Source organism: Anneissia japonica, unplaced genomic scaffold (genome assembly GCF_011630105.1).
Source record: "Anneissia japonica isolate Jap-2015-1 unplaced genomic scaffold, ASM1163010v1 scaffold288298_len56185_cov174, whole genome shotgun sequence".
NCBI classification, from domain to species: Eukaryota; Metazoa; Echinodermata; class Crinoidea; order Comatulida; family Comatulidae; genus Anneissia; species Anneissia japonica.
Window position 1 is genome coordinate 2,182 of NW_022758288.1, and position 10,722 is coordinate 12,903.

The 10,722-nt window shown below is 32.3% G+C and overlaps 1 protein-coding gene across 1 annotated transcript in view; it reads left to right on the forward strand.

Annotated features, from left to right (window-relative positions):
• Nucleotides 1-407: 407 nt before the first annotated feature.
• The window catches only part of LOC117125240 (hyalin-like), a gene marked incomplete at its 3' end in the record, with an annotated part of 49,479 nt that continues 39,164 nt past the window's right edge, over nucleotides 408-10,722 (forward strand). The window contains exons 1-6 of the mRNA XM_033271701.1: nucleotides 408-427; nucleotides 1,902-2,162; nucleotides 2,751-3,032; nucleotides 4,391-4,687; nucleotides 5,225-5,479; nucleotides 8,435-8,725. Of these exons, the coding sequence (XP_033127592.1) occupies nucleotides 1,940-2,162; nucleotides 2,751-3,032; nucleotides 4,391-4,687; nucleotides 5,225-5,479; nucleotides 8,435-8,725 (1,348 nt within the window). The remainder of the gene's footprint in view (nucleotides 428-1,901; nucleotides 2,163-2,750; nucleotides 3,033-4,390; nucleotides 4,688-5,224; nucleotides 5,480-8,434; nucleotides 8,726-10,722) is intronic.

Consider the following 10,722-nt stretch of genomic DNA (forward strand, 5'->3'; position numbering starts at 1 on the left):
ACCTTCCCTGTTTCTTATTATTGAAACTGCATTACGATGTTCGGAAATTTGTATACAACTTTAACATTATCCTAATTTGTGAGGCTGTTGTACTTATCGCATAGAGCTTATTAATCTTATTGTCTTGTAAGTTGCTGAATTTATAACATTGTTTAAACCTCACAACTAAATTTTGCGTGCTTTAACATCTGCAAATATTTTAATAACATGATCAAAGTTGGCAATGTTGTCTGCTTCATCGTGCTCAATACTACGAAGGAGTGCCAAAGCAGATAGTATCACTTGTCCCATCGTGGCTCTGAGATATAGCAGGATGAGCTTTAGTCATGTGGCATACGCAATAGGATACTGGACAAAAGCATTTCTTAATAGAGGACAGAGTAGGATTTTGAATATTTTTACTGTTATATAACTATTCGAGTATTAGGTAAGAATAATATATAACTAATATATAGAATTTATATTTTTGTTGTTTTAAATTCATTTATTGCTGTTTCCATAATCAAATCAATCTTACTGTATGCAATGTGTACATACTATCAGATAAATTTAAAAAAACAAAAATTCGTGAATCATCTTTATATAGTTGTTGATGTTAATTAATATTATTTTATGTTTTTATATAGAGACAATAGTTTAATATTTATAGAAATGAGAGTGGTGGAAGCTTATTAAAATGGGCTTATCCAATTATACTATTAACGAGAGAAAAGTAATAATTACAATCAAAATAGTTCCAAAATTTGCCAAAGATATAAAACAATTATTTCAAATTTACACAAAACAGACAAAAGCAAAAACCTTTAAAGAGTTGTTTTATAATGTTTTTATTTATTCAACTTTAGTACATTTGGCAATACATGTATAAAATATATAAAAATAATACCGTATAGAAAATGAAAAGAAAGTTAATAATCTTAAGTACTTCTTAAAAATGAATTAAGTAGAAAACAAATCTACACAATTAAAATTACTTCTAAGTTAATATTGAGACTTATTAAGCCCTTAAGGATGTGTGACCCTCTGTACGTGACAATCCTATAATCGGTCGTATGGGGTGGACTTCAGCGGGCGACGACGCCAATGCACTTCCAATCGAGATTCAAGTGTATTCAGTAAGCCTTTTGCCAATTTCAATTAATGACCTCTTGTCCTAAAAAAAAATTGGGTGCTTTCGATTTTATCAAATTCTTTAATTGAATCTTTCATTTATGCAGACCTTAATCTCCTTAAATGTAGGATGGGAATATTTAACATGCGTAGACGTGATTCATAGGTGTTCGATCAAATCTCCCGAACCATTCCAAGCTCGTTGCTGAACTTTTTCCAACTTGTCACAATCTTTATGAAAAATATGTTGCCACACTGGACTGCAGTATTCTAGGGATGGTCTAATTATCGCTTTGTATATGTGGAAAAAAGATTTCCTATCCAAGTATTGAAAAGAAGTTTGATCAACCCCAATTTTTTTATTAGCTTTAAGAGCAACCTGAGAAATATGCGAGTCGAAGTTGAGTTTATTGTCTTAAAATTCATAATCCATAATTTTATCGACAGTTTGCAAAATGTACCGGTACCTATCCTGGCCTATGCCCATACAATATTGGTGATTCTGGTTCTTTCTTCCAAAGTGATTATCGTTGCATTTGTTTATATTAAATGGTAATTGAGATAGTAATGACCAATCAGGAAGCTTGTCGATATCGTTTTGTAATTCATTAGCATCTGTGTGATTGCTAACTTTTCTAAACATTTTTCAGTCGTCTGCAAAAATGTTTACGCGAGATTCAATACCATCAGAGAGGTCATTTATAAAAATGTAAAATAGCACTAATTTCGCTTAGCAAAATGCATTTAATACAATATTGATCATAATACAGTAATTCTTTATTTTGATTCAGATACTGGAGATCCTGTTGTATATTCCTATCCTGAAAACATGACAGCCAATACTGATTTTGGTCAGCCTACTGCTGTTGTCAATTGGACAGCTCCAAATGCAACAGATAATTCTGGAATTGTTCTATTTTCTTATGAAACAAATGGAACTTCATTTAATAGCCCATCTTACAACTTCCCCATAGGCCTCAGCGAAGTAGCAGTAACTGTTGCAGACCCATCTGGAAACAATGTGACAGGCGAATTTTACATTACAGTTCAAGGTATTTTATAGGTGATATTGGGCAGTGGCGTATCTAGAGGTCTTGAAATGGGGTGGGGTAGATGTGTATAAGAGACAGCAAATAATCTGGTACAACTTACCATTATTGGGCGTACACTAACGTACATATAAGAAGCTCTTGTTCTGCCACATGACCCAGTATGCCTTATAATCTAAGGTGATCTAAGTCTTACAAACAAGGCTTAAGAATCGGACCTGTATTTATTTTTAAAAGTCCTAGTTTTGACAGTATTTGAACCCATGAACCTGAAATTTAATGGCATATATCTCAACCATAAAGCTACAGCTCTGGCATATATAAATTAAAAAGGTTTCATAGTATTGTTAACATTAAGCCCTGAAATAACCAACTAAATCAAGGACAAAATAAACAATTTTAAATATCAGTAAAAAAGAAAAAGAAAGACAACCACACACGTTCACCTGTAATTTAATGTGCTCAGAATATTTTAAAAAAAAACCAAAATCCTCTATAATATAATAAAATACAACTGTTTTTTTAGACCCAAAGCACACAGTAACCTTATTTAATTTCTATAACAATTTATGTTCCATTTTTCTTTTATAGATATGGAAAATCCAAACATCACATGCCCAAAAAATTCCTCAAATTATTATTCCAGCCTCTCCCCCGATGCTTGGGTAGTAAACACCGATGTTGGAAAAATGTTTGCAGCTGTATTTTGGAACATGCCTGATGTCAGTGACAATAGTGGCGAAACTAGTCTCTCCGATCCATCATACTTCAGTGGAGATATCTTCAATGTAACAGAGAATTATACTGTTGTGTATACTGTATCTGACCCCTCCGGCAACAAAAATAATTGCTCATTTACAATTGTTGTTAAGGGTTTGTAAACAATCATTACCACGTTCTGTTATTTTTTTTTAACAAACTTTATTGGTAAATTTAATATTATAATAATAATATTTAATAAAATTTTATATTTAAAAAGATCTAAGGCAGTTACTAGCTTCCCAGAAAACACAAAACGTTCTTGTAACTTTCGCGAATGTTGTGGTTAGGTATGTTACTTAATAACGTTCACACAACGTAGTAAACACGTTCAAACGTTGTGAAATTAGGTTATAAGTACGTACATATGGTTCTACAAAATAACGTTTTTATCACCAAACTGTAACGTTATTACAACATTCTAAGAACGTAATATTTTTAGCTGGGTTGGCCTCATAGCTAAGCTGGTAGAGCATCTGAGTGATAATCAACAAATTTGGTGTCGAATTTCGATGAGAACGTGTTCAGCAGCGTTTTGACGTTCGCTCTATGACTGATGATAACAAGTAGACGTATGACGTCATATCACTGCAAACTTTTGATTCATGATGGAGGACGAGTCGCGGTGCTTCTTAATTTGGCAAAATTATCTTCTACTGGGGATGTAAGTAAATAGCATTTCGGTTAAGTTATGTCCTATTTGCAAACTATAGAATTATCCATTATTTGTGGATCAAATTCAGTGGATAATTAGGTAATTATTTAATCAGCCTATTAGCTAATAAGCCAAGGGAGCCTAGCTTAAAGCCTAGGCGAGGCCGCCAGCCAGCCTTCAGTCAGGCCGGGCGTATCCAGGAAAAAGGAAATAATTTTTCAGTGATCTGATCTGAAAAAAAAAAAAAAAAAAAAAATCCTATATTGAACAAAGAAGGAGAGGTGCACCCTTAACAGGGAGATTTATGTTTTTACAACTCCCTGCCCTGAATACCCCATTGATATACCATTTGGGATTCGCGAAGCCGATGAAGATTTGCCATGTTGAGCTGCGTAGACTACAGTACTTGAGTGTTGAGTAAGATACCATGGCCAGTGTATTCGAGTAACGCGCGCGAACACGGGGAAACCCCAGATCACAAGGTCATAAGTTCACTGACGTGTCAACATGGACGTTCACTTAAATTGAAACGTTCAGATAACCAGTGGACAAGTACCAGTCGACTGCTCGGATTTTCCACTCGCGCGGACGTGAAAGCCGTCCACGTCCACTCAAATCGAAAAGTCCTTATTGTTGCTGGTGCTGTTGCTGGTGCTGGTGCTCCTGCTGTTGTTGTCGTTGTTGTTATTATTATTATTATTAAGTAAAGCACCTTATAAATGCCATGTATTATTATTATACTATTATTGTTATTATAAAATAATTAACAGTTATTAATGTAAAATACGTCTATTATTAAAAATATTCTTATTTCCAGACAAAGAACCACCTGTTCCAAGTTGTCCATCACTAGTTACTGGTGTGACCGATGAGGGAAAAACGAATGGCACCGTCAGCTACAACCTTACTGTCACTGATAATGTTCAAGTTGCCATGTTCTCAACCAACTATACAGACATTGATCCAGATAACATGACAATTGATGCAGCTTATTATGCTATTGAGACTATTGGTGTATTTCCAATTGGAGAAACTATAATTGAATACATCTTCACTGACAATGGATCGCCTACAGGAAATGAAGCTACATGCTATGTCACAATACAAATTGAGGGTAGGCTAATTGGCCCTACTAAGTTATGGTGTCGTAAAATACGTGCTAAACGTAGTAATTAATTAGTGGTTTAAAAATATTTTGTTAAACACAATACATAACAATGTTGAGAAATAAATACCATGGGAAATTATAGTAGAGCTAACCTGTATTTGCCACACCCTTTCACTTTGGTAGTGTAGTTGCAAGTCAATGCTTTCTGCTATACTGGCTATTACATCATACAAATGAGTTTCACAATTAGCATATAAGCCTACTGATTAATAATGATACTAACAACACTAGTAATAAAATTAATAATAATAATAATAATACAAATCATAATAATGATAATAATACTAAAATTATCACCCATAGCAATGATGAGCAAATTCCTCATCCTATAAGTTCAAAACTCTACAATTACGATATTTGATCACATTACCATAGATTGTAGCAATGTTATTGTATTGTTGTTTATCAGGGCTTGTTGTTAGGCTAAAATAAAATGTTTCTAAGATGATATTTTCAGTTTAATTTACCAATTTTTTTTCAAAGATCAAGAGAACCCTGAGATTGTAGATTGTCCAATGGATATAACAGTTAACACAACAAATGGGGAACCAGTTGCTATCAACGTCAAATGGACGGAGCCAACAGCTACTGATAACTCTGGAGAAACACCAGAACCAGAGTCTGATTACACCTCTGGTGACAATATTTTTGTGATTGGTAACACAACAGTGCAGTACAATGCAACAGATTCAAGTGGTAACTTCAATGATCGCTGCAGGTTTACTGTCGCTGTTGAAGGTACTCTAATTTGGATATTATTATATGATATATTAATAATAATATTAATATGATACATAATAAAAATCAATATAAAATTTCATATACATTCAAAAAACAATGAAACCTAACAAGGACAGGAACAGTAAAAGTAAAAAAAGCAACAAAAAAGACATGTTTAGCAATTGGGACTGAAAACAAACAGGTACTGTAAGATTATTTCAGTCTCAATGTAGACTTTACTGCAGGATCAAGATTTAATATGATCTAGTAAGTGTACCTATCCTGTTATATTGATATATTGCTGTCATTATAGTGTTAAAAAAGGAATACAAAATTGAATGAATATGCAAATAATTAGATTTTTATGCAAATACAAATATGAATAGTGTTGTTCATGAAAAGTGAGAGGATTACATTAAGACTGAGAACTTCAACGAGGATACAGTAAATATAGGAAGTCTTACACACACACACAGAAAAAGGAGAATTTTAATAGTTTTATTTTTATATGTCCTTTCTGAATCTTAAAAATTTGTTAATGACCAACGATCAAATACAAAAAAAAAAAAAAAATTCAAAATTTCAATATAAATTTTAGAACAAAAGCACACTATTCGCACCTATTCGTTTCTTAATTATTGTAAATAATTTTGAAAGTGTTGACTTTGAAATCTCATTTAAAATATAGAGTAAATCAATTTTGGTAGATTTCAAATTATTTTTTTTGATGCCTACATAATCAGAAAAATGATGAAACCTATTTCAGTTATTTTTGGGGTTATTTTTTTTAAAGAGTGATGTGTTCTCTAAATCGCAGAAGGTGTACCCTTAATGAGAAATAGAAATGTTTTTTCCATATTGGGGAAGCCTGATGCATTAAGGCTATTATTATTGACTATAGCTGCAAAACCGACTGAGTCTTCATCTACTGATAAGTCAGTAATTAAATACTGTCTTATACTTGGAAATTGAGAAATAAATTTGTTGGAACAAAAATTGGATAGGTGGAGGTAATGACTTTTCTATATAATGCCTCGATGAATATTAGACTGAGGCAGCGCGCACATGCCGCTATTCTTCCTCATTCCTTCCCCAAGGTGTAAGAGTTTTTAACAAAACATTTAAAAGATGAATTATGATAATAATGATGATGAAAATGAAAAACGGTAGTAACTGTAATAATAATAATAATAATAATAATAATGATAATAATAATGTTTTGGTGACTTTTAATGTTTTAATGGTCGCTGTTTGATATCTCTTTTACATTATAATTATTATAGTTTATTATATGTCTTCATTGTTTTAATTTTTTGCTGTCAATTGTATTTTAATGCGAGAACTGAATTTCCTACTTAGAGTAATAAATGTATCTTATCTTATCTTATCTTTACAATCAATAATAATAATGTTATATTTATATAGCACACATTGTCTTAGCTAGGATTTTCGAACAGTGCAGGACGCACTTTACGCGTATATAGTATGTTTGAGTGGATGGTGTGAATTAAAATGTTGATGTTAATTGGTGTGAGTGAGCTTCCAAAATACAGATGTAGTAACTGTTCCATCGAGTGTTATGAACATGTATAAGAATACATGTTCTTAGCATCGATTGTTTAAATACGTGTTTGTGAAGTACCTTGGGGAATGATAGCCAATACATCATCGACATACTGTTTCCAGAAGGCTTGATTTTATGTGGTGTTGTATTTATTGCATGTTGCTCTAATCATTCTAGGTACAGGTTGACCATTATATGGTTGAGTGGGCTGCCCATCGCCATACAGTAGATTCAGTTTGTTTGTACATTTTGCCATTGAATGAGAAGTACAGCCTCGGTGACAAAAGTCTTGGTTTATCAAGATACCACATCAAATGAATGAAAGTTTCATTTGATGAGGTGTCATCATTTATATGTACAGTAGAGTAGTTTCAAAATATTGGCTAGATGGCATGCAACATTATAGCAAATTGTATTTTTGTTGTCGACAGTGGGCCTGAGAGGCTAATGTAATGTAGTATTAAGTTTCAATAATATTAACTTATATAACTATTTGAATTATCATCATCATCTATACCCCTTCATCTGTTAAATGTCTTAAATTGACTTGACAGCTTGAATAGTCTACCTGAATATACAGATAATCTATCATACAATTTGGTCATTTATAACTTCACCCTAGTGAATTGGACTTGGCCTTTCACACACTATGAATCTATGATTGAAATTTTTTAAGCTGTCATGAAGTTTGTAATATATCCTTATTAGCAACTTTTTAGTAAAAAAGCTATTAAATCATAGAGAAAGAATTTCTCTATGGTCCAATCAGAAACTCTAAAAGTATGGGGTGACTTAAATCTAGACACACCCCCAGTACCTTGAGTATAATATAGGCAAACACCCCACTTCACTGACACAGAGGATATCAGAAAGAGAGAGAATAGTAGAAGTAGATTAAGAGCTGACTCCACTCTAAAGGTTCTTTAACATCTGAGAAACCCAGAGTTAGTCAATTGTAAATATGTACTGTAGAGTAGTTAATGCTAAATAAAAGCTTTGCAGTGTACAAAAAGGAACTGTGTTATCTACTCATTAAAAGTCATCAACTGACCAACTACAATGATATTTCATGCTGGAAGCTCACAATATTTCACTAATCGGGTTTGTGCATTTTAGGCAAGCAATTAAGCCTGGGAACTGCTCAGCGGTAGGAAACATAAATTCTTTTTCACTTGCAGTTATTTTTCCTTCTTTTAAGAACCTTTTAGGTTTTGTGTTTGTAATCATCGGTGTTAACAAAACATCAGTGTTTTACAACCTGTATTCAATTCAATTAATCTTTTCCTTTTGTATCATGATTAAATATAATATTTTTAAAAATAACAAAAATACCGTAACCAAACTCTGCAGTAGACACACATGGATGTTGGATCCATTGCAGTATAAAATAATTTATCGTTTTGTTTCAGATAATGAGCCTCCGGTTATAACTTGTCCTACAAATATTACTTCAAACAACTTCATCGCTGACTCTTTTGGTTTAATAAATGTGAACACAGATGAAGGAAGTCCAAATTCTACTGTCACATGGGATCAGCCTGTCACAAGTGACAATAGTAATGAAAATGTGACGGTAGTGTCGTCACCATACCAATCAGGTGATATGATACCAATCGGAAACTCTTTTATTGAGATTGTCTTTACGGCAACTGATTCTTATGGTAATGCTGATATGTGTGTATTTACTATCCAAGTCCAAGGTAAGGCTCCTTATAATAATAATAATAATAATAATAATAATTACTTTTATTTAAACACGGAAAAACTTGATCACCCAAGGGTGTTTTTCATCAAGGCCGTGCAAGGCCATAAGTGGTAAAATATAAAAATACAAAATACATAACAAAGGTATAAACATTAAAGAATTTGATTAAGTAAAAATGTGATTAAAATGTGAAATTAAATAGTATCTTTAGTTTAAAATAAATCAAAACCATATACATTAATTAATTTAATATACATACAGTAATTGATTAATTTAATATCAGAAGTTAGATTAGATTAATGATTTCTTTAAATTTATTAATATTTGCTGAATTTCTATACTCATCATTTAAATTATTAGACCGTGGGTTGAGGCTCCAAAATCGGCTTAGTTTACGAATTCTGTGACCCACCGATCCGCGCTACTTGGCATTCGCACAAAAATGTCAATACTATTTTATTGAAACATAATATAATTGTCGGCAATTGTAAATTTGGGGAAACTGTAACCAAAAATGAGAATTTATCTTCGAAAAAATAATGTCGTTCACGAAAGCAGTACCCAATCACAGCACAATTACCATACCTGTTAAGCATTGATGAGACGCTATTAGCCAATCACAAACGTTCTTGTAAACTCGGTAACTAATGTAAACAATGTCCCGAGGAAAGTGACAATGTGTAGCAATTTGGACGAAAGTTCTCCGGTTTTAGTGGAATATTTCAATATGATATAAGTATACCAGCCTTTAAATAAAATACATTGGTAATAGTGTAAGATTTTAGAGACAGTAAATTGCATTTCCCGTCGACTATCATACCGTAGTTTTTTAAGCCAAAGTCGACCGTGCCGTACTGAATGTGTATTGTATTACTTAACTAGGCCTACACATGCATAGTAGGAAGGGCAAGAAGTAATGTTCTTCGACTTTGAATGAGACAGGAAATTCCTGTAAATATATAATATATTTTGATTCTATTTGGAATTTTTGTTTTTGTTTTTCTATAATTAAAAAAATGTACATTTTAAAAGAAAACTGAGGCTGAATTACTTAAAAAATAAGAACACATTGAGGCTGATGTAAAATTTCAAATGTTTTTATTTGCATGCAATGTAAATAAATAACATTAATCAGTATTTCTTGCCATGCCTGTTGATTTTTGTTTAACTGCTTGAGGACCTTGGTAATATGGACTGAATTAATGAATAAAAGTAAAGCAATTGATGATTCCAATAAGGTGAAACAAATGAATTTTTAATATACCTCAGTTCAGCCAGTTGCATCCCATTAGCACTTTCATTATCTCTCTGATCACTCACTGGGTATATACATTTAACTACACAACAGTAAACACAAGGTTGAAAGAAGTTTATGACAAAAATCTGAACTTTTATATGAATATTATTGAAACACTGTAGCACATCATATACCTACACAGAACTGTTTAAACATAGCTGATTATAGAGTTCAATCCAATCCACTTATAAACATGTGTTAAATATTACAATTATATAATATTATCAATGTAGCCAACCAGCATAAACAATTTAAAAGAAACTGGAAATAATGAAGGTTTTGCTGTATTCATTATCATTTATCAGCAAGTACTGTTCTGTTATTTTGTTCTTTTCATATTGCACTGTAAAGTACAATACAATGCAATTCAAAAAGTCAATGCAAATTTTTATAAAGAAAATAAATGTGTTGATAAATGTTCAAACAAGGAAAAGCTTAATAATATCTGGTAACATTTCTCAACACAATGTATGGTATGATGTCATATCAAATAGATAACAACATTCATACAAACAGTTTACAGTTCCAATCTGATAGGACTACAGTACTTTCAATTGATTCATGTTTCTATCCATGGCCTATAATATGGCCTGAATTGCCACCAGATCCTCATCCCTCATGTAGTGACAAGGCTTCATCCTGATTTGCAGTAGCAGCCTCAAGTAATTCCACCACTCAATGTTTCACATCTTACG